The following is a 24,164-nucleotide window of genomic DNA, read 5'->3' on the forward strand; positions in this document are numbered from 1 at the left end:
TACTTTAAAACCAAAATTTCCTAAGGACAACTGAGCTTCTCTTTAAGAGACAAGATGCAGACTGTGACCTGACTCACATGATGTGGCCGGGGCCAGGCCCAGGACCCCACGCGGTGCACACAGCAAGCTCTCAGCACAGCCGTCTGGCCCCCACGCCCTCCCCAGACTGGCCTCTGGGGGACACTGTTCATCTGAAAGTCTCATCTACACCAAGAAGGGTGATCCAGGTGACACAGAGGCCCGTGGAGGCGTGAGCCCCCGACCCCTGAGGCAGCGGTCCAGCCGTGGGCACGGGGGGTGGGGGGGGCACAAGCCTTTATTTAAAATGTACCGTGAGGTTGACCGCACCAGTTCCCGCTACACGGAGCCGGGTCAGACCAGAGCACTTCCCGGCTGTTAGCGGCCTCCGTTTACTCTCAGACTCATGTGGGGCCCACGTAGGACGAACAGACACTCAGACAAACACCAGTCCCAGGAACACTCCGTGAGTACCGTTCTGCTGAGGGTAAAATACAGGCCTGGGGCTGTCTGTGGGGGGCACCGCTCGCGCGCAGGGTGCCAGCGATGCCCAGGGCAGGCTGCAGGCGCGCTCCGGAAGCAGCCGGGGGCCCGGCCGCATGTGGCTCTGATTTCTCTCATTTACGACCTGGCAAGTTCCCCGGGTCAGGCTGCGGAGGCCACAAAAGGGAAGTGGGCGCAGACGCAGGCTCACGGACGACGTCGGCAACAAGGCAAACTCCGCGATGTCACGATACCTTCGCCCTCCGGAACGCGGCACCCACTCAGGGACCCGGGCATTCCTGCGCCCAGCGCGGCCCTGCCCTGAGCACAGGAGGTATTTCTCCCAAACGCGCCTTCGCTGGAAAAGGTCGTGCCGCACCTTCCAGACCCTTCGTCATAAAGTAAAACCCTCACGATGGTTAAGATCCAGACCAACTCCACTTCGGGTTCTAAATGACCTCTTCGATGAACATGATCCTGGGTGTTCATCTCGACCACCGTGAGTTTATAAGACAATTACAGTCTTCCTGGAGGAGTTCATGTGATTCAGCGGCCAAGAGGCAGTGAATTATGAAGGAAAAAGAAGGGCAGGTCTCATCAAATGAATCTCTTGGTCACAGACCCACACGTGGGGCCACCCAGCAGGTCATCACGTGACTCCCTCCAGACGGCTCCTTACTCGGCCGTCCTCGGCCCGCTCACGCCGCCCGGCGCCGAGTGCCCGAGACCCGGGCCTGCCCAGTGCTGCGTCCTCTGCACGCGTGGTGTGCACCCTCTCGACCCAGACAGCTCCCTGAAGGTCCACGGATCACCCCCGGGAGCTTCACCAAGTCTGTTTTCTTTTCTCATCCGATGCCTACGTTTTAGCAGACAAGAAAACGCCAATGCCAGCGTGAGTTAAAGACTTGTCTTCCAGGGAGCAAAGGGGGAAGTCACTCATCCGGGACCGCGATGCTCCGCATTTTCAGGACATCCACCTCCGGAGAGGGGTCCTTCCGGAGAGATCTACTCAGTCGGCATATCTGCCCTGTACCTCCTTAGCGGTCTGCCCTCCGAACCTAGGTGTGCGGAAGGTTCTCAGGGAAAACAGATGTAAACCAGTTCAACTTCCTGAGGGGAAGGAGGCACACAGTAGTGAGAAGACAACAGACACGGCTTCGCAGGTGATCTCCACAGTGGTCGCTGTAGATGGTCAGTGAGCCTCTGCCCTTGGGAAGCACGTATCCTAGACCACTAGTGTCGCAGGGGAAGTCCCACGGCAGAAAGACAAACCCATCGGCGCTGGAGAACACGGGCCCGGGGCGAACGAACCCCAGTGTGCAGTCGCAACCGGGGGCCGACGGCAAGGTCCACGGGCCCGGATCCCCGCAGCCTGGATCTGGGGTCACGACAGGGCGGCACAGAGCTGGCAGGGCTGACGGAGGGAGCACGCGGACGAGGCACTGGCACGGACCGGACGCGGGGCCACACGGCTCCCTGCAGAGGCCCCTTCTCGTGGGAGCAGAGGAGGTCAGGACACCAGGTCAGGCCCCAACGCCGCCCCGGCCGGACCACGGCACCACGGGCCACGTGGAACCCAGTGTGACGACCGACCACGGCCTTTGGCAAGGGGCACCCTTGCCGGGGCAACCAGAGTAACGCGACTCCTAAAAAAGAAGAGTGTCTCAGTCCCCTGAATTTAAGCGCTCGATCCCAAAGTCAACACGAGAAGCCTGTGCCACACTGTTTAAAACATCCGAAAGGTTCCTGGTTTGTCAGGAAAGGCAGAACACGAGGGCCCGCGCCCCCGTGCTCACAAACTCTTAGATTCAAAACCTCGGCGTCTGTGGCGTGGGGCTGTCCCCAGCGTGTCCTGAGCCCACAGACACAGTGTCGTGGGGTGGTCCCGCCACTCATGCGCACCCGAGGGCCCCTGGACCCCTCGAGCAGAGTCAGCATGGGTTTGCTCAAGCCCAGAGAGCTCTACATGTCAGAGTGGATCCTTGGGGTGCAGGGTGCCGGCTGAGGAGTCCCTGGGGTGCAGGGTGCGGGCTGAGGAACAGGCCTACACGGCGCGGGCCGACCCCGCGGCCATCACCTCCTGGAAGCGGCCTGCGTGCCGCTACCCTTGCAGCTGAGGCCCTGGGCTACCTCTGTAGAGCCTCAAACTATTTCATACGTCTTTGTAACGCAATTTGCAAGATAAGTTGAATAGGATTCTGGGGGCAGAAATCCATCCATACACATAATAATGCAAATGTCTCACTTCTCAAATCTTCATCTGATGGGGGAAAATTGCAGAGTGGGAATCACTCCGAGAGAAAGGACCTGTCATTCCCAAATTCCGCCGAAAGAAAGACCAAGACGACAAAGGCTTAAGAAAAACCTCTTTGTACCTTTCAAGGAACAATGGGAACAAAGCCTGAGTGTGTACACAGAGGACGGCTGGAGTCTTAGGGGTATTTGCAGAGCGTAATTTGTGGTAACAGGGCAGAACCGAGGAGGGGCGCACAAAGCCGCCGGGAAGGAGGGGCGTTCATTAGGGTGGGCCGCGGAGGGAGAGAGGCCAATTACCCCGGCCTGGATAAAACACCGAGAGAGCACGCTGAAAAGGGACCGGCCTCTCTGGGGAGGTGCCCGATCTCCAGCTCGGAGGGCACCGCAGACCCGACAAACAGCAAAAACAAGGCGCACAAAGCACCCCCAAGGCGGCCTCGCGGGGACGGCGGCGGGGGGGGGGCGGGGGACGGGGCGGCTGCGAGCGGCCAGTTTCACTGGAAGGCCACAGAGCCCGCGGGACAGGGAGGTCTTTATCGCAGACCCTCCGATCTGGAAGCAAAGCCAGGGAGAACCCGGGAGGGCAGGACTCACGGAGACAGGCCCCCCCGCCTGCCGGGGGAGAACGGGAGGTTTTTGTTTCGTTTTTCATTTTGCTCTTTTTCTCCCCCAAATGAAGCACGTATGACTTTTGTAACGAGAAAAGCCAGAACAAGGTGTGTTTTAAAATACGTCCAATTCTCCACTCGATAGGACGAAGCTAAGTGAAACGTTTAGAAAGTACGAGTGGGGAAGAGCATGGGAGGCAACATCCCAGGTTGTCAGCGCGGCTGTAATGCGTCACTAAGGAAAAACAGCACGTAAAGCAAGACCACGTCTTGTGGAACCACCTCCGTCATGGGCTGCTGTTTCATCATAAGGCCGGATGTGACCTAGGAGGAGCTGCCTAGGCCTACATTCTGGGCCAGCCGGGCCGCCCGCAGACACGGCAACTCCGGACCTGGTTTGTGAGAGCTGTTTTACATAAATGTTCTCGCCATAAATGGCGTATCTGATTAGCACTGCGGGGGAGAGAGACACGGGCACCGTGCTCCCCCTGACATCCCGGGGCCCCCTGAGCCCCCTTGCAGCTGCGGGGGGACCGAGGGCCACGGCCGTCTCTGGGGGAGAACCGGAACCCCCCCTCCCCGCCCCCCCTCCGCGGAGTCAGAGCCAAGGCACATACCCCGTGGCCCTGGCCCTCGTCTCGGCCAGAGCCACACCGGTTCCCTGGATGGAGTGCCCGGTCCACAGCCCAGTCCACGTTACCTGGCGTGTGACACGTGGCTTGTCTTGGGGCACGGCCCTGCCCCCTCCGGTGGACTGCTCGGGGATTTCGACCGGGGGCGGGGCATCACGCACACAGCCCGTCACACCCCACGGGAGGGACGTTTTTCCAGGGCAGACCCTAGGTCAGGCCCCAGGACTTCTGCAGGGCATCACTGACCCCGACCTCTAACTGGAGATCGGGGACCCCATCCCCCAACCCCCACCGCTGACGCTCACCCTGACCTCTGACCGGGCATCTGGGACCCCGTCCCCCACCCCCACCGCCTTCACCCGAATAACCACGTGGGCTGCAGACCACGGCCCTCTGGCTGGAAGTGCAGCTGTGTTACTTTCGGCACCACTTTCCACAACAGTCGTAACGTAACCCAAACAGCTCCCTGGTACGCAGTGTTTACCGAGGAAAACTGAGTGCTTTTACCCCATTTTGCAAGATGTTTTCTCGAAATAAAACTTAAAGATACGGACACATTTTAACTCACAGGAGCGTAAATACTCTTCGACACGCTTCTGAATCCAGAAGGGTCTTGCAGGAGTCTGATGCAGGAAGGAAAACGGCCGCTTCCCTCCGCCGTCCGCCCCCAGCCCCAGAGCGGCGGCGATAACCCCTCCCCTGCTCCTCGAGGCGCACGGCACACCCCACACGTGGGCTCTGAGCAGCGGTGCCCCGTGCTGCTCTCCCCCTGGGTGTCGAGCACAGGCGGGGAGGCCGCAGCAAACGCTCGCGCACTGGGGCGCCCCGTCGGGGTCCGCTGCCCTGGGCCGCCCAGGAGCCGGAACTGGGTGCTGCTGCAGGAAGGGGGAGGCTGTGTGCTGGCCCTTGGAAGGCCCCGGAGAGAGCCCAAGAGCCTCATCCAGTTGGGGGACTCCTCCGGTCTCAGAAGCCGCAGGTGGCATGCAGACAGGTGCGGCCCCACACGCTCAACTTCGTCCAGACGTACGTGATGCGCCCAAATCCAAGCAGGCCGCACCCCCCTTCTCAGGGGCTGCCCCTCCAAGGCACTCTCTCCCTTCGCTCGGCTCTTGATAAACATCAGACTGAAGTCAGGGAAGGGCCACGAAGATAAAACCAGAGGAAGGAAACACATCATTTCAATAAACGTCCCCATACAGCCCAGTTAATCATGGTTCGCGCCGTGGCCGGGGGGCTGGAACCCGGGACGTGGGAGACGGCCTGTCTGACGTGTGGTTCCCACACAACTGGCCGCCACTGCAGCCTGGAACAGCCCGCCAGGCCGCGTCTGCACGGCAGATCAAACGGCAGACACGAGCCCCAAACTTGTTGGGCCCCTGGAGCCGGTGACCCTCCCGCCACTAAGTTTCACGGGTTCTCGCGAGGCCAGCGACGGCTCCGGAGCTCACAGGTTCCGCCCGACCTCCGTGCGCAGAGCCAGTCTCCAGCGCCCTGAACACACGCTTCAAATGCAGACGATCTAGGGGCTCCTGGGTGGCTCAGTCGGTGAAGCGGCCGACTTCGGCTCAGGTCACGATCTCGCGGTCCATGAGTTCGAGCCCCGCGTCGGGCTCTGTGCTGACAGCTCAGAGCCTGGAGCCTGTTTCAGATTCTGTGTCTCCCTCTCTCTGACCCACCCCCGTTCATGCTTTGTCTCTCTCTGTCTCAAAAATAAATAAACGTTAAAAAAAAAAAATTCAAATGCAGACGATCTGAAGTCTCCAAGTCCGTCAAAACTAAACCCCAGGCCTCTTCGGAGTGGCCTGGGCCCACGTGGCCTAAGGGGTGAGCAGCCTTTTCCCACAAGAAACTCCTGGCACTTTCCTAACTTTCTTCTCGCTCCCAAGGTGATGAATTCTAGTCACTGGTTCATCGCCCTCCCCGCGTGGCTCCGTCCTGGGTGCTCCCCGTGGGGGCTCTATTCTGGATGCCACCGTCACCGGCAATGGCCTGGGGCGCAGTCCGCGTGCTTCCCCCCAGCCGGCCGCTCCCACGCCGGGGCCCTGTGTCGGCTGGCTCTTACGGAGCACCAAACACCCCCCTGCAAGGTGAGGTGCGTTCACGACACGGATCTGGCAATCCAGGAGACCCGGGTGCTCCCCACATTCTCGGGAGGACCCGACCCGGAAGGAACCGCCCGCACCGGTGGGGAGGGAACTCCAGATGTGCGGACCAGTGACGACGGACTAGCCGCACTCCCGGGGCCACGTCAGGGTGAAAGAAAGGGTCCGATGAAAGGGTCTCGCCATTGAAAGCACACAGGCCATCCTGGGCCGGGCGGGAAGGCTCGGTGAGGGTGTGGGGTCTGAGCAGGCTGACAGATGGGAATGATCTGGAAGGATAAAGCCGAGTGGGAGGGCTTTCAGCGTGAGGGGGGGGCGGTCTGCACAAAGGTCCAGAGACAGAAAAGCACAGGGGATATTCCAGGGGCTGCGAGGAGCCGGCCGGGGACACAAAAGGTATTCACTCCTTCTTTTCTGCAGCGTCGCCTAATTAAGCCAAAGGGCAGGGCCCGGGGGGCGGGGGCAGGAGCGGTCACCCACGCAGCTGCCTCTGCACTTCGTCCTGGGGCCCAATTATTCCCTCTGAAGCTGCTCTGAATGGTGACCTCGCCGGGCGAGGCCAGAGGAGAGAGCTCCGAGGAGCCGGGGTCTGGTGGCTTTGCCGCGGCAGGCTGGGCCACCACCGCGAGCCCCGTCCTGTGTTGGCCTCACGTCTGTTTCCTCGGCCTCTGAGGCCCTGTGAGGGCTTCCGAGAGTCTGTCGTCCCCCACACGGGGACAGGTGCTGACCGCTGGAGGAACTCAACACTTCCAACGGCCCTCGTGTGACACCGGTGAGGGTGCCGTCCCGTGACTCCGGAGCGAGGGCTGTGGGGCGGGCTCTGCGGTGGGCAGGAGGTCCGGGGCACCGGGCCCTCGGGAGGCTGCCCGCCACGCACGGGGGGCCCCGCTCCGCCTTGCTGCCTGGTGTGGAGGACATCTGGGATCTGCAGACGTGCCCAGAAAACCCCCGGACACAGAGGCAGGGAGGCCACCGTCTGGAAGCACGGGACCTGAGGCCAGAAGACGACGGCTTCAAGCAGCCGAGAATCTGAGGTTTGGTCCCCGTTTCCCCTCGCGTCTCGGTGTCAAAGTTTGGGGCCACTGAACTCAGGGTTTTCGTTCTTCTTGAACGTGGGAGAGGGTGGCAGCACCGAGGAGGGGAGACAGTCCCGAAACACGGAAACAGGGTAGACGTCCCTTCCAACCGGTTTTTTGGTGTCATAAACCTGTATTTCGTTTCCCCTACTCAGGAAATCTTGGTTTCTGGTTAGAGCATACGATTTTCGGATTTGTGGAAGGTGCGATCCTAGGAATACTCCTTTTTGGTTATTCTTCTGGTTCACCGTCTTCACAAAGAATGAAAGGGATAAAATGCTATACTTACACAACAAATCCAAATGTTTAACTTTCATTAGAGAAGTTCAGTCCAGCTACGCTTGGTGCTGACTGCCTGTGCGGGTTTATCACCCAAACTCCTTAAACTGATTTCTGTCGAACGCCACGAGGTCAGTCCAAGTTTAAAGCTGTGTTTCGTGTTCACATTCTTCACACCCTGTACGGAATTACACGTGTTAAAACCTTGGCCTGACTGCTAATAGATTCACCACTGAATCTTCCATTTCCTGTTTTCCGAATACTTGTGTGCAGGGGCACACACACCTACACCCAGATGCTTTTCCCTGGTTGCTTTATTTTCAAAAATTGAAGAAAACTTTTTTAATGTTTATTTTTGAGCGAGCGAGAGAGAGAGAGAGAGAGAGAGAGAGAGCACGAGCAGGGGAGGGGCAGAGACACAGGGAGACACAGAACCCAAAGCCCGCTCCAGGCTCTGAGCTGTCAGCACAGAGCCTGACATGGGGCTCAAACCCACGAACTGTGAGATCATGACCTGAGCTGAAGCCGGACGCTCAACCGACTGAGCCACCCAGGTGCCCCTATTTTCAAATTTTAAATTAAAAATGTTTTGGGGGCGCCTGGGTGGCTCAGTCGGTTGAGCGTCCGACTTCGGCTCAGGTCATGATCTCACGGCTCGTGAATTCCATTCCCGCATCGGACTCTGTGCTGTTAGCTCAGAGCCTGGAACCTGCTTCAGGTTCTGTGTCTCCCTCTCTCTCTCTCTGCCCTTCCTCCATTAATGCTCTCTCTCTCTCTCTCTCTCTCTTTCTCTCAAAAATAAACAAACATTAAAAAATGTTTTACATTTTCTTTAAGAAAGGCAGACGGCCAGCAGCGTGTTGTTTGGACATGTTTGGAGTCTTGGAACTGCACTGCCCCACGTGCTCCTGCAAATAGACCTTAGAGCTCGTCTGGAGGTCCCCACAGGGGGCACAGCCACTCATGTGCCTTGGACTCTTCACGTGCAGCTTCAGGAGGGACGCACGTGGAATGGTGAGGGTGGAAAGGGACGCCTGCCTCCGCAGCCAGATCGGCCGGCTCAACCTTGGTGATCCACGGGGCGGCCGATGTCGCGGCCCAAGCGCCCTCACGTCTTTATTTTTTACAACCAAAAATCTTGAGTGAATACTTTTCCCACCAGTCTTCTTTCTAACTGGAGACCATTTGTGTGAATATGTCGTCCTTCCTTCTTAACAGAGAAGATTCCATTCTTAATTATCAGCAATTCTCCCAAAGCAGAGAACCCCGATGGAGACTGAAATATTTTGAGCAGCGAAGTTTAAGAATGACTAATTCGATGGAGAAGAGAAGCCCAGTTATGTAGCTTTTCCGACGTAAGAGAGAACGTTGTTACCGTTAGCTTCTGTAGGAAATGGCTGTGATGCTGCCCAGACTTCAGCCAGGGTGGGAGGAGGGGAGCAGAGGGGCCTCGGTTGCGGGGGAGTGGTGCTAACGTAACATGGCGTCCTGCCCCCTGGCAGGACAGGCAGCCGAACCCGCAGGACTCTCGCCTCCGGGGGCTCTGCTGGCCGAGTAGTTTTCCTCTCGTGATCTTGAATGTTCCTCGTTTGACATTTGGAGATGACAGTCATCTGCCTGAGTCTCCTGGGTCTGATCGTGCATCTGCTGTTTGCAAAGCTCTCCCTGCTCGTAAACACACATCCTGTGTGCCTCTGAAGGCTCCAGTTAGCCTTCCTCGCCCCGCCCCCTGTGTAACTTCTTACCTTCGTCGTCGTCGTCGGTGTGTGTGTGTGTGTGTGTGTGTGTGTGTGTGTGTGTGTGTGTAAGAGCCGGGCTCGGCAACTTTTGACAGGCTCATGCACTGCACTGCACCTAATGCCCTCAGTGCGGGGCACGCTCCCTAAGGCCACCAAGGGCTTGGTCCCCTCGGGGCCAACGCCAGCCTCCCGGTGCGGGCTCCGCTCAGCGTGCACCAGGCCGTTCCCAGGACAGGCTTCCCACAGGCGGAGAGCCTGGCTCTGGTGGGAAAACGGCTTCCCAGAGCCGCCCCAGGCCTCTTCCCCCGCATCCACACACCGTCCCTCCTGGAGGGGAGGCAGGGAGGCATCGGGAGAGCAGCCTCTCAGCTCTGGGCCTACTGCTCTTCATGGTGGGGTCTCCCTCCTGCACCTGCCGTCCGCCTCCCGCACCTGCCCTCCGGAATGCCTTCCCCACCTCCTGCCATTTTGGTCTAGATCCCTGTTAAGCCCATCCTGCACACACCCCTTTCCTCTCGCAAGCTTCTCCTGCCGGCGCCCACCTCACTCAGGGTAGCTCGGCATCCTCTCTGAGGACCCGGGCAGCGCATCTCCGGGCACATGTGGCCCCGCGCACGACAGACGGCTCCCTGACGGAGGGTCCGCCACGCTGGCGTGTGGGGCGTGAGGCGGCCGGGGGGAGGGCAGTCCCCTTGGGCCAGTCCACCCCGCGCTGGCTCATAGCTGAGGGAGGACTTGATCGCTCTCTGGTCCGGGAAGATGAGCGGAGAAGCCCTTCACAGAGGCCAGTGGGACCCTCTCTTTGCACCTGCGCGTCCTCTAACCGACTTCACGAGATGTGCTGAGGCTTACAGAAATCTGCACCTCGCCAGACGCGCATGCTTTGTTTGCAGATCGGGTGTCTTAGGTTTTGGTTGAGACAATGTGCCCGCTTGGGGCGCCTAGGGGCTCAGCCGGCCGAGCATCGGACTTCGGCTCAGGCCATGATCTTGTGGTCCGTGAGTTCGAGCCCCGCGTTGGGCTCTGTGCTGGCAGCGAGGAACCTGCTTTGGATCCTCTGCCCCCACCCCTGCTTGTGCGCTGTCTCTCAAAACTAAATAACATTAAAAAAATAAAAAGAAAAGAAACTGTGCGCACCTGTGCGAATCGGGGCCTGGAGGAGGGGGCAGCCCGTGCACAGGAACGTGTGATGAGTACACGTCTGGAAAGGGAGGGGTGCACCAGAAGCGGGCGGTTCAGCCGGGCCCACGGCCACCAGCAGACCTGTGTCAGCGCCTACGATCACAAAGAGCTTCCCCTCCATAGGACTGAGATGCATTTGTACTTCCGTGACCTTCTCTGACCTTCAACAGCCCAGTGAGGAGCATACGGCTCCTTCTAGCCCATTCTGTGGGTGAGGTGCCAAGAGGGACGAGGCCAGAGGAATGGAAGTATTGTGGTCTCTATTTTCCATGTTCAAATATTGGGAAGGAGAGATTTTTAACACCGGGGGTGGGCCGTGAACCACGGGAGTGGGAGGGCATGCTGCACGCAGCTCTCCCCACCCCTCTGGGGCTGCCCTCGACACAGGGAGGCTGGCCTGGCCCCCTGAGGACACACGTGTCCCCAGAGTAAGCTCGTGGGCACTGGCCCTGTCAACAGTGTGGTCACTAAGGATGACCCCTGCTCTACAGGCCTGAACCTGTGCGGTCTGTCAGCACAGTGACGGGGACACCCCGGGCCCGGCTCGTTCTCTCTCGAGGACGTGCTCCCCCATCCGTCCGTGCATCCGGCCTTCATGAGCCTGACCTCAGCGTCATGACCTGTGCCCTTGTCACTACGATTGCTTCCTGTGGTTTTAGGACAAACTCCTTGTCTAGGAGAAGTCAGGAACTGAGTAGAGAAGTGAGTTTGACCACTCCTGAAGCCCCCGGGTGCCTCACACCACGAAGAGAGGGGCAGGGGCTCTGGAAGCTTCTGCCCTGTCCTGAGAGCGAGTGCTCCCTGGCCCCAGGACCTACTCAGTGCCGTGGGAGTACTTGCCTGGGGCCTCAGTGCTACAAATCGCCCTCACCTGGCCCTTCCACCTCCAGCCACAGGACCCGGGACAGGGCACAGCTTGCCTGACGCTGACTTTCCCGATGTGGCCGCACAGAGTGACGTGGGGGTCCCGTGTGGCTTTCAGAGCACCTCCGTGGGCACTGCCGGGTGACTGGCCGGGGGCCGGTGGCCGACGGGGGATGACCGGGGAGCCTCCCAAGCGCGCAGGGGGCCCCTGCCGTGCGGAAGCACGCTCTCTGACAGGAAGCCGCGTTCAAGCAGTTTGGAGGCGCCGTCGGCGGCCGCCACCCAGACCGGCCCTCGCTCGGCAGCCACGAAAGGAGCCACGCAAGGACACGCACCCTCCCCTGCAGGCCTCCGAGGCACGCCCTTCCGTGGCGGCCGCAGACGGCACCCAGCAGATCCGCGGTGGCCGGGCGGAACGGGACACGGCAGAGGCGAAGCTAACGCTCCCGCCCCTCCCTCGTCCTTCCTTCCTTAAGAGGCAGTTATCCAAGTAACACCCAGATCGACTACCAGGCTACAAGCATGAAAATAAAACACAGCAACACAGTTACGAGAAGAAGCCGTGGAACCCAGGCCCCGGGACCCCCAGCATCAGCCAGCCCGAGCCTTCCAGCATCTCACTGAGTGGTCTGTTATTTTCAACTAAGTCTGATCTAATTATTATCGTTTGATCAAGGGAGGTGGCTTGCTGCGTTAGGACAGCAACATGCCTCACTTTTGTGTTTAGATATGTTTTTGGCAATCTTTCCAGCCTTCCGCCTCCTCTAGATTTATTTCCAAATCTCAGGAGCTATTTTTGAGGAAACGCGTTGCACAGAAACTGGAGAATGGGCATGTAGCCGCGGCTTCTGGGAACTGCATATTTGAAAACTGAAGACCGAAGAGAAAAATGCACTACAGAGTCACGCCTTACTGAACCACGTTCAGACCCAGAGTGGAAAGTATCTAGAAGATCTAAGCCGAGCTCGTCGGCCCGCGTACTGATCGCTTGAAATCGAGTGCACACACACGTAGACGCACGTTCTCGAAATGCTCAGGACGGACAGATTTCTTTGCTCTCGGCAGGGCAGAAGCCTGCGGGTTTTCCTAGGTCTGTGGCGTGGCTGTGTCGGGAGGCAGGTGACATTTGTGCTTTTGGGAAACAACACAGCACCTGCGGTGAAGCCTGGGCCTGTTCCTGGGGCCGTGGAGCACAGCACGCCGGGACAAGGCCTCACCCTCCCACCGCACGAAACGCCAACTCAGTACGTACAGAGCTTCCGGAGAATTCTACCTACAGACACAGGTGCAGATAGCTGCTTCCTGCAAGGGCAAACTTCGCAAAACTCCAATTCTCAGGCTTGACTGATTAGGAAAAATGTGAGGTCTGTAACATGATTTTAGGGAACTCGCCCATTTCTGAAGCAGGATAGATTTCACGGGCTGGGAAGTCGCAAAAAAAAGTTATACTGATGTGAAAACTTAAATGTAGAGCCAAGAAAAGCCGTTCTAAGAGACATCGTTGACGGAACAGGCGACTTTAGGAGCTCGTGGTGGGGACCAGGCAAACCTCAGGGGACTCACTGTTGTCTACCTGAATCGGAAAACGCTTCTCTAGCTGGTGAGTGCCGATTATGAAAGATTAAACCGCCGTGGAAAAAGAAAGACCCCCCAGTTCAAAGCCCGGGAGAATACACCGCACCCCCTCTGTGAGCGCCTGGCTCTCCCTTGTCCAGAGGTGGGAAGTTAGGACGCGCCCGGGCCACGGGCCCCTCAGCCTGAGCGGAGGGAGCCCCCCGACAGCAGCGGCCACAACGCACCTCGTGTCACACTCCCATAACCACCCGCGAGTGGGATGCGCCCCCGGGGCCATGTCCAGGCCGCCCACACCCAAATGCGCTCTTGCCTCTGGCTCCAAAGGCCTCCAAGTAACAAGGAAACCTGGGTGTTGTGAAACAAACCATCAAAAGAGGCTTGCGGAAAACTCCGCCGGGGTCCGTGCCCTCGAGTGGGGTGGGAGCGCGGGCCGGTGGGCTGCCGAACTGGCTGCTCCAAGGTGATCAGAGCCTCAGAGAAATGGACGCGACACTCAAAGACGCTCAGAGGGAAAAAGCCGGGGAACGTCTACTTATCACCTAACGACTTCTCTCTGCACAGTGTTGCCCAAGTGCCTTCCACGGAAACAGGACACCCACGTGAGGAGGGGCCCCAGCGCCGTGGGTTCCACCTCCTTCCACGTGAACCGGGCGCTGCTACCCTGAGTGACCACGTGTCGTGAGTGGGTGCACAGGCATTCCCGCCACGTATATGTTACATGTTGACAGGCCAACGTGGGGAAAGAAAGAACAAAAGTAAAGAAATTACCTTTCCAGATAACAAAGCACAGACTTAATCCAAACATACTATGGTTTCCGCATCTAGAAGAAGAAGTAACATCTACTACAACAACCGGGAAAAGTTTGGTGACCACTAAAAAAAATGACCTTCCCAAACAGATTTCAGTTACTCTGGAAGTTCTTCCAAGTTTGAGGAAATTAAAGTTTGACAGATTGTTTGGTAAGACTGATCTCTTGGTAAGTGTTGAAGCGTGAGAGTCTATCAAGAAATATTTGATTTTCCAATGGGTAAAGCAAACAAAAATCTCAGCCACCTACACATCCGTAAACTAAGCTTTAAGATGCTGACTCCGTCTACGAAATAGATCTATTCCGAGGAAGAAAAGGAAAAATGTTTAAACGTGTCTGCATTAGGATCTAATAATGCAAAGTACTCACTGTTTGAAACAGTGTGAAGAAAAGCCCACTGATGAGTCAGGAACACTCCATGAACACACTGTAACCCAAAGCCCCGAATCATGAGTTATGAGCGCACAGGTCTCTGCACGGACCGCCAGCAGCCTGGGAGGGCAGACAGCACAAGGGTGAGTTGTGAGGGCTCGCGTGGACCACGGCTGCGTGGGGGCCTTCCGGCTCCAGGTAAGTTGCAATGAGGCCACTGCCGTGCCGTGTAACTGGGGACACATGGATTCTCCTCTCAGGCTCCCCGGGAAGAAGAAATCCCAGTCCAGAGGCCACCAGTGCCTCGGCTGGAGCAGACCCCCCGAACCCCATCCTTCACTGCTGGCCGAAGGCTCCCTGTGTTCTGACGAGGACACCGACTCCGTCCGTCGGAAGGGTCATGTCATATTCCAACGCTGATAAAACTTGCCACATTGCCACCCGCCACTCCTCATTCCCAGGTCAGCTACTTCTAACCTCACTCACACTTTCTTCCGGAAAAATTATAACAATGATTATTTTCATCGTCCCCAAGAGATAAGGTATGATATCAAATCGCTCGGTTTTCCTATCCAGTGATGGGACTTAGGGGAGGTTTATCCAAACTTCCCTTCCACTGTAGGGTTAACCGCGTGCAGAAGGCCAACGATGCAAAAATAAAAAAGCATCAAAGCAAGCTTTTCCTGAAATCGTTTTATGTTTGCGATACTTTGGACAACTCCTCAGACAGACGTTTGCGTTCAAAGGGGGTCTCAGGGGTCGCTCTAGAAAACCCAGGTTTAGTGCGGACGCATTAATGAGCTAACTCTTGCCTCATCTACAAATGTAAACCCCCTCTATTGGTAGCTATGCTTTTAAGAGCTGGTGATACATGACTCAGCTAAATCTAGAGGGAAAAGTCCTGAAACCCCATCCCCGTGTGCTGAGTCCTGCCCCGCTAACCACAAACCACAACAACATAGCTGCTCAAACAGCAGCACCTTCTCCCCGGCGAACAGGCCACTTCGGGACGATGTCCACATTTAATCAGAGCCCTTCCCTAAAACGTATCCTGGAGCGACAACAAAACCGAGCCCATCCGAAAATCTTTACAATCATTTCATTTCCAAATTTCCCTAGATCACATTTTTAAAGGAAAAGTTTTTTCCCCTTTTTATTAATCTGGATTGAAGAAAAGTACACATTTCATTTATTGTCTGGATTACAGATTCTTATTAAACAAACCAGAGCTCATTATAAAATCAATATCAACTTAACCACCGTGTCCCCAGGAGGAACAACAAAAAGGTCACTCCAAGAAATTCAAACAATTTTCCTGCTGGAAGGGCATGATTTTAATTACAGATACTATTAATTAGAGCTGTCACTGGCAAGATTTTTTTTCTGTTAATTATCGGAAACTCAGTTCTCAGTGTGCAATTTCAACCTGCGTTTTTGCCAAACTTAGTCATTTCTGCATGCAAGCCCAACCTTTCCATTCTATCAATATTTTATATTTGAATTTCAAAGTGTATCAAAGGATGCCGTGCTTTCTAAAAATCCACCCCTGTGTGATCTCCCGTCTCTTGCACACAGAACAGAACTGGTGTGATAATTTATTTATGTCCCGGCACAGACCGGGCCATCCTACACCGATGGTCTTGCTCAATAGAATTTCTGGATAAATTCTTACTAGTTTATGTGACATTTTTTCCTAGGCTTCTTCTTCAAACGTGGTTTTTCTTTTGCTTTGAAGCAGGGCCGTGCGCTGGGGCTGAAATGTCACCTCCCACACATTTGAAGTTGCCATTTCTTTATAAGAGACGATCACGCTGACCAGCCTTGTGACCTCCTCCAGAAAACCGGAGCGTTTCTCCTCCGTTCAGGGACAACACCAAGAATTTTGAAATGGTGGCGGGGCGGGGGGTGGGGGGGAGGTGGGACGCTATCTCCTGGTCTCTTTTAAGCATAGTGGTTTTAGAAACTCATCCCAGCTCCTTCCGTGGGCCAGCGTCAGGGCAGCCCAAGGAGCAAAATCAGGCAGCACAGGCCAGTCCTAGAGGGCACCCAGGGGGCCAACTTGGGCGGGGGAGGGTGGTTCCAGAAAGAGCAGGAGAGCCCCCTGTATGATTGTCATGACAGGAGAGTAACATTCAACTTATACACGATTGTAAATAGGATGTGTCGTACAGAAGACAGACATATTCCACGGCACAATCATGTCACTAGACAAAACAAAGCATCTCGTCCAGTGGGAGGGAATCTCCCACAAATACATATCGAATGAATTTTTAAAAGGATGATTAAATGTTTTACCTTCCCAAAGGGGAAAATAGACTTGGAGTTAAATGCCGTTTTACGTTAAAAGGAATCCAACGCCCCAACTAGTTCCTACCGTGGGCTCGTATGCTGTTACAACCGAAGGCACATTTTCATTACAGGACGTTACCGAATATGAAGTGTCTGCTACGGCACGTCCAAACATTCTGGGAATTTTCTACCAGCCCGTGTGGTCTGAACCTGCCTTCCTCACATTCTCTTTGGCTTCTGACTTGTCTCCAGGTGGGTCTGGGACGTCCCGTGTTACCCGCGGGAGGCCGCCGCCCTGGCTCTCAAGGGGACGTCCTTGGCTTACTTCCCACTTATCGGCATTAGATTTCGCTTTATCCAAATAATAGCAGAGGGCAGCAACGGTTCAGGTCAAAGGATCCTTTCATATGAGACCCCGAGAAGTTGACAATTTAAGAGACGTCTTCAAAAACCCACACAGCCAACGTATCTCGCAACTTTGGCATTTTTTCATTAATAGTGGCCAAACTAAGAAAGATAAAGAAAGACACGTAATTTACGTTTCTTACTTCTTCCACATTTCCATTGAGCAACCTGCTTTCACAGCTAACTGAGACCAGCCGAGAACAGAGTAAGATTAACACGAAGCAGTAAAACTGTGGTTACAAGGGACTCGTGTGAACGCTAGTGAGGAGTTTCCAACCGTCCTCCTAAAAGAACCCAAACTATGGGTAAGAGAGCCGCTGGGCGTGGGGAAGGGCCTCAGGCAGTTAACTGATCTGTGTGTCCAGTGGGTGAACGGAGCCCCTACCTGGTAGGCGGCCGTGGCGTCCGGGCCCGGGTGGTCCCCTGGTCCCGACAGCTTGTCCTGAAGCCTGGCGCGGGAGGTGTGGCGGAGACAGTAGATGACTCCGGAGGCCAGGAGGACCCCCACCATGGCCACGACGGAGACCAGCGTGAGCACAATGAATGGGGTCGAGTCCCCTTGCTTTGCCCGGCGTGGAGGGAGCTTTAGTTTGCTTTTCTGCAGGACAGGAGAGAAGTAGTGTGTTAGTGGCCAGCAAATAGGACCTCCTGGAAACCACCCTTTCCCAGCGGATCCAAAACGTGACAGCTCAGCGCAGCGGGCTGTGGGCCCTGCCCCAGCGGGAGGGCCTTCCAGAACAGCACCCCCAAGCAAGGAGGGAAGTTATGTCTAATTCGCATCTTAAGGATCGCAGCGTTTTCAAATGGAAACTCAGAGGCATCACTTTTATTCTTAAAGCCACCGATTTTCAAAACGTAAGGACGTGAACTCTTTGGCCCGCATCCCTTGTCCAGACAAGGGTGAGAGAAATAGTTTATCCAGAGCACGCACCACAAATGTTTCCGGCGGGGGGCGGGGGGGGGGGTTCCTGGGGCACAGAGACGTCAAACAACCCTACAGTGCACAGCACAAAAGAGGGGCAGGATCTCTGAAAGTTTCACCTCAACCTTCCCGGAGACACAGCGGGGGCGGTGCCTCCGAGGACACTTGGCGAGGCATCCCCACCGACCTGGGACCCTCCGTGCGCGCCCGCGGGACACAGACCCGCCGCTGCGCACCTCACGCTTTTCCTGGGGAGGAGCTGCGGGGCGCTGGGGAGGCCAGGGTCCAGGAGGCCGCCTCCCGGCGGTGTGGAAAATGGGGAGACAAAGCATCAGAGTCCCACTGTCTGGGGGGCAGGCTTTGGGCGCATCTCTCCGGAGTCCCCTCCGGGCTCAAGGAGCGCGGTGCTCGCGGGGCAGCCTCGTCCTCAGTCAGGTGCAGTGGCCGCGGTGAGAAGCGGCTCCGGCCAGCACGCCCCCCACCACCACCGGGCAATGAATGGAAACGCACGCCCCCGCCTCGGTCCCGGTTGCTACAAGATGAGAACAATTAGCAAACTCCTTTCCACCACCTAATTTCGCGTGGTAACAAAATGGATTTTTCCCCATGAATGCCTGGCCGGCCTATTCATTATCTCTCTTCTATTAGTAATTTTCTGCTCCGTATTCAGCCTCCCACCTCCTCATTTCCTCCCGTCTCCGAGTGTACACAGGGCCTCTTATGTCAGGCCGGGCCATTTTTATCTTGTAATCATAAAGGCCACCAAAGCAATTATCGCCGGTCTTGACTGGAAAAGCTGGTCATTAATTAGCCTCCTTTTGCCTTCGGTGCCGCGGATTAGCTGGTGCCGGGACTGAGTTAATGGAAACGCGGGTTAAATGAGAAAAGACGCCGAATTTTCTTGCCTGGACGCCCGGCTCCGAGGAGGACGGAGAGGCTGGCAACCGGCGGGGAGGCACACGGAGGGTGGGGTGGGCGGGGAGGGGGCCGGGGAGGGGGGAGCGCGCAGGGGAGGGACCCGGAGGGGCGGGGGCGCAGGAGTGGGGCGCGAGGGGCCGGAGCGGCGGTCCCGCGGTCTCCTCTCCCCCCACCGCCCCTCCCCGGCGCGGACCCCTCCCCTCCGTCCCGCTCGCCCCTCCCTCCGCGCCGGCACTGCTGCCTCCGGGAGGTTCTGGCTCCTGGAGCAGCGGGCCCACCCCCGCCGCCCGCGCTCCCTCCGCACCCCTGTCCCCGCCCCGCGCGGGGCGAGAGCCGCAGCCCCATAAATAAACCGGAGGACCCCACCCGGCGCGGCGCTGCCCAGCGGGGCGGGAGGGATCGCGACCTCCCCGGCGCGGCGCGCAGGTCAGCGCCCCTGGGCGCCCGCGAGGCTCCGGGCCGGGGTCTCCGTCCCCTGGCTGCGTCCCGCGGCTGGGGCGGCCTCCCCCTCGCGGCGGCCCCTCCGCCCCCCGAAAGAGGCCTTGCCGGCACCTCGGTGGGGGGCGTTTCCTGGAGGACCGCTCGCTCCCCCCGCGCCCCCCGCGGGACCGCCTCGCCTCGGCAGACCGAGCCGGGACAACAAAGGAGGCGGCGCGGCCGAAGGAGGGGCGTCCGGCCGTCCCCCCGCCCGGGCCCGGCCCGCCCGGCCTTCACGACGCGTCCCCCAACCCCGCCCTCCGTGCCGGCGACTGTGGGTCCCCGCGTCCCCGCTTAGTCCAAGCTCCCGCGCGGGGGAATCCCGCCCAGGCCTCGGGAGGACCCCTCGCGCCCACGTGGTTGACGGCGCCCGGGAACGGGGACTTCCTGAACCTTCCTGCCTGGCGGCGTGAAGCGCACACGCGTGTGGTGGCCAGCTGGCTCCAGAGGACGCGCCGCGCCTCGAAGTGTGGCGCGCGCGTCGGTGCGCACCCGACGGACGGTCGCACGGGCGCCAGGGGCCAAGGCCCGGACTGTGGGTGCCGGGCGGTCGGGGACGCGAGGTCCCGCTGCGCAGGGCGCTCGCCGGGGAACCGGCGCAGAGGCGGCCCGGTTGTCACTCGGTTCCAGGTGAGAGGCCATGCAGGCAGGCGCGGCGCCCACACGTTCTCCTGGCCCAGGCCTCGGGCGAGGGAGAGGTCGCACCGAAGCTCTTTTCAAGGAGGCAGAGTGGCCCGAACACCGCCGCCCCCGGCCGGCTGGCTTCCTGCCCCAGGAAACCGACGGTCACCGTGACCTACGATGCGCTCGGCACGCGCGGGTAGTGGAACAGTGCCTCTTTCGCGGCGCGCGTGGAGTGGACTCAAAGGTCAAAGAAAAATGTCAAGGAGAGTGACTGCTCCCAGAGCTGAGGTCCTTCCTCTCCGGATCCCGCTCTCCCTCCTCCCAGCTGCCCAGCCCCCGCTGGGTCCCAGGTGCTGCTGGAGGAGAAGGGATGCAGGGGAGGGAAAAGGACGTGACCCGGTGCCCACTGAGTCCCATTTTCTATGGTCTCTTCTGGTTCCAAGCTGCGTTGGAACCTTCTCCCGCGGAGAAGGGCCACCGCGGTCCCAGGCTGGGAGGGAGGCGCCCAGACGTACCTCCCGCAGCCTATCCGCAATCCCAATCCTGCAGCCAGGGCAGGGGTGGGTGAGGCTGAGGACTCCGGAGCTTGGGCGTGGGGGAGAAGAGGGTGTGACCCAGAGAGGACTGCGGTGGTAGGGCCGACGGACCCGCCGCGCTTCTGACGCTGAGGTCGCCGGACCCTAGAGCCGGGCTGGGAACGTCCCTCCAGCCGGCCCGGGGCGGGGGGTGCATCTCAACCAGAGCCCGAAAAATCACTCTTCCTCGCTCCCCCCGCCCCCAGTGGTTCCGACCTACCCAGCCGGGAGCCGGGAGGGAGGGTCGAACGGGAGGAAAAACTGTTGCTGGCTGCAAGTCAGGTCTTAAGAAACCCGGAAGAAACTAAAATTTATGGAAATTAAAAAAAAAATTAGAGCAGGTGAATTCCTTCTTTGGCATAGTGACTGGGGTTTAAAATCTTCGTGATTATTTTATTTTCTTTCTTTTTGTGGAATTAAGAAAACAAACAAAACTTCCAATCCCTGCTAACCAAGAGCTTTAAGAGAAAAAAAATGAGCGTGAGTTTGAGCCAGGGCCCCGCTGCAGGTGTGACCAGGGCGGGGTGGGTCTCAGCCCCTCCCCTCCTGGGTCCCTGCTCCCCAAGGCCGAGCGACTTGAACCCGTCTGCGATCCCCCAATTTTGTCCTGGGCCCCGCCGATAGCCCACGACTAATTAGAGGCATCCTGTCAGTCTTGACTGAAAATTGAAAGAAAATAATGTTTAAATATTTATGACTTGGACAGACACGTACAGTCAGGCATCTTTTAGAAGCAGAACCCCTCCTTCCGGATGGCGGCAGAGAGAGGCGCACAAGGGGCCAGGATGGCTGTGGGCCCTGGGGTGCGGGGTCACACACACAAACGCTGAATGCGGAGTTGCAGGTGCAGGAGAAGTACGAGGTTTAAAAAAATAATCAGGAATAACTAAGTCAACTTTACATCAGGTTAGATGTGTCTTGACTGCACAACCATTTCCACCTGCAGCTCCTTGAATTTGGAATGTAAAATATTGCAAACGCTGTGATTTGAAATAAACGCGACCAGAGGCAATTTGTGGGTCGCTCTTGGAAATCGGAATCTACAGACGTTGTCCTGACCTACTTAAACTATTTTGATCTGCGCTTGTGAGTGGAGGTGCATGGGGCTTCCTTTGCATGATCTTCTGAGCCATTTATGGCAAAATATCTTCAAAACTTTTTTTCTTTAGCTGTCCATGTGGTGAGCTTAAAAGAAAAGAAGAGAAAAAAAGAGAACATTTTATACCCAAACTTGGTTGTGAGAACTAAGGCAGCCGCACAATTATGAAAGTTTATGCTAACAAGTATTTGTTGACAGGTAGCAACAAAATTGAAAACCTGAGTGTTTTTCCAAGACTGTGCGTCGTAAACAGCTGACAATAGCAGTCTGTTACCTAAGCCACTGACTTTGATTTGAAAATACACTTGTACCCCAAATTTATGGGCACGGGCATTTAAGTTTATTAGTAGGAAACTTCTGATATGTGGATGCTTTCGTCCGAATCATTCCTAAAGAATCTGTTTTGGAAACGCTGTCCCTCTTACGTCACTGTAATTGTCAACATCCCTTTCCCTGTAAAATTTAGAAATTGATTTTAGAGACTACTAATGAGTTGCTATAACAAATCTGTCTTTGGTTTCCCAGATGAATAATTTTAGAATTATTTGAGAGTTTCATGCTAGATTTGCTAAAATGCATTCACTAAAACATATGATCACTTTAAGGCAGATCAAAAATTTTAATAGTTTTCAGGCCATGGGAATGACCGAACTTAAAAATATGGGGGGGGGGGAGGTGTCTTAAAATATTTTAAAAGTATTTTTTAAAGCTGTTAACTGAACTATTTTTAATTTGGAATTTGCCACAGAATTCTCATAAATGAGAGAAGTCAGGCGGAAATAATCATGTATTAATTCTCTGCATTACAAAATCTTTTCAGAAGCTATTATCAGAGCAAGAGGCATTTCGGTCTGAATCCAGGGTGGGAGAAATCCTTTGTGCAAGTGAAAGCCATTGTTCCTCGTGCAGATGAAATTGTACTTGCAAATCTGCCATTCAAGTAGTCAAAAAAAAAAAAAAAAAAGCCTAGATAGGCAAGAGAAAAGAATGTCCAAGAAATAATTATTCTTAAATAAAAATAAATGGGGATACCTTGTTTTAAAATAAGCCATTTGTTTATTTTTTCAGGCATAGACAAAAATAAATATGCAAAAGATAACTGTCTATTTGCCGCCTTTAAGCGCTCCCAAAACATGAGTTTTGGGGAACTACTCTGTTTTAAGACATCAGGGAAGATTTACGATATTTATGTTTAAAGGGGGAGGACTACCCTTGTGTGAACTAATTTTTAGCAGAGCTTCATACACAGCAAATTGTCTCGGGGAGAACAGAGAGCGACCAGCTGAGAACAGAGCGAAGAAGATGGGCCCCCCCAGGAATCGTGCCCCCGGCCGTCTTTCAGATTCACCGCTGGAGTCTCTATTACACCCCGACTCCTACTCGGCCGCTGCACTGATGCGCCCGCTCCCGACCCGTGTTCTGCGCGCGCAGTCGGGTCCCCGAGGCCTGATCTGACGCGCGCACACACGCGCTTCCTCGGGTAGGTGACGCCGTGGTCGTGAAGCAGGAGTTTTCCCCGCAAGAACCAAACCCCCTTCGGGATGCCCTTCCTCTTCCTCCGAGGCTCAGAAGCCCCATCCTGGCCTGGCCCGGCGTCGCGGGTCGGGACCCCAGCGAGGCGCTCCTTGGAGCGCAGGCCTGTGTCGGGCCCCCTGTCTGGCTGCAGGGGCCTCGGGCCTTCCTCGCCTCCCGGTCCCGGTCCCTCCTGCTCAGTTACTTACAGCAGCCCACGGAGGTTCGAAAGGTCAGGCCGCAGCGCCGGACACAAAGGGGCCAGTGCTCCTGGGAGCCGACAGTACTCGCGGCAGGGCTTTCCAGGAGGTCCCGGCCCCCTCCCCTAAGGGGACAATGCCCTGGCCCGGCCTCCCCGCCACAAAGCGCGGGCCGCGGGCCGCGCGCGCACGTCCCCAACGACGCCCGCATCCACCCATCCGGGAGCGGCGAGGGCCCACCGCGCACATCTCTGCTGCGCTACCCCCACCACGGCCACCCCCTTCTCGGGAGCCAAGTGGGTGAACTTGGTTGGGTGGGGGGGCGTTTCCTCTTGGGTTGATAAAAAGAAATGCGCTTCCCTCCCCCTCGCGCACACAGACCTTCACCTCGCATTTTCGCTCGCGTCTAAATTCGGGGAAGGGTGGCTGGGCAGAGACCACGTGGACGAGCTGCGCTCCGGGCCCCAGGCGGGAAGGCTCCGGGCTCCGCGCAGGGGCCTCTGTCAGCGGACTTAGCTCGGGAAATGGACCCCAGAGTCGGCCGACGCACAGGTGCAGGCGGCAGGCGGCAAGGCCCGAACAGCAGCGCCGGCCACGCGGGGACCAACGCGGACAGGGTCCTCACTGCCCTCTGGGCGCGCGTTTCGGGGCCCTGGCGACAGTGACAGTCATTCCCCCCCCCCCCCACCGTCCAGCGTGGAGCGCAGCCCGTTCAGCGCACTGGTGACACAAAAGGGCGGGAGAGTCTGCTGAGGGTTTTACCCCCTAATTTTGGGGTCCATCTGACTATCTCCAGACTTCTCTAGAACCTCAAAGCAGGCTGCAGCTCAGAACCGTACAGGTAGTTAAGGAAGGCAGGAAATGAAGTCCCTCCTTCAGAAGTTTCTCTCCGCGAGCACGCGGCCGCCTCACCTCGGGGGTCCGCGAAAGCGCAGGTTCCCTTTGGGGGGGGGAGGTGGCCACAGCGAGGCATTTCTCTGACTGGTGGGGGGAGGAGGCGGGGGGGGGGCGCTCAGAGCACCCTGAGGCCTCACCCACGGCCCCACCTGCCCCTCGCTCGCCCCTCCTTGCGTGCCCATCCCAGGTCGTCTACCCGAAAGGCCCCGACGGCACAACGTGCGCTCCGGGACTGAGAGAGAACAGTGAAG

At 57.1% G+C, this 24,164-nt stretch overlaps 1 protein-coding gene across 7 annotated transcripts in view; it reads right to left on the bottom strand.

The window, feature by feature from the left end:
* The window catches only part of PTPRN2 (protein tyrosine phosphatase receptor type N2), an 801,801-nt gene that overhangs the window by 87,751 nt on the left and 689,886 nt on the right, over window positions 1–24,164 (bottom strand). For all 7 annotated transcript variants that reach the window (XM_023250823.2, XM_023250821.2, XM_045053088.1 and 4 more), the window contains one exon: window positions 17,075–17,287. In XM_023250823.2, the coding sequence (XP_023106591.2) occupies window positions 17,075–17,287 (213 nt within the window). The remainder of the gene's footprint in view (window positions 1–17,074; window positions 17,288–24,164) is intronic.

This window comes from Felis catus, chromosome A2, assembly GCF_018350175.1.
Source record: "Felis catus isolate Fca126 chromosome A2, F.catus_Fca126_mat1.0, whole genome shotgun sequence".
NCBI lineage: Eukaryota > Metazoa > Chordata > Mammalia > Carnivora > Felidae > Felis > Felis catus.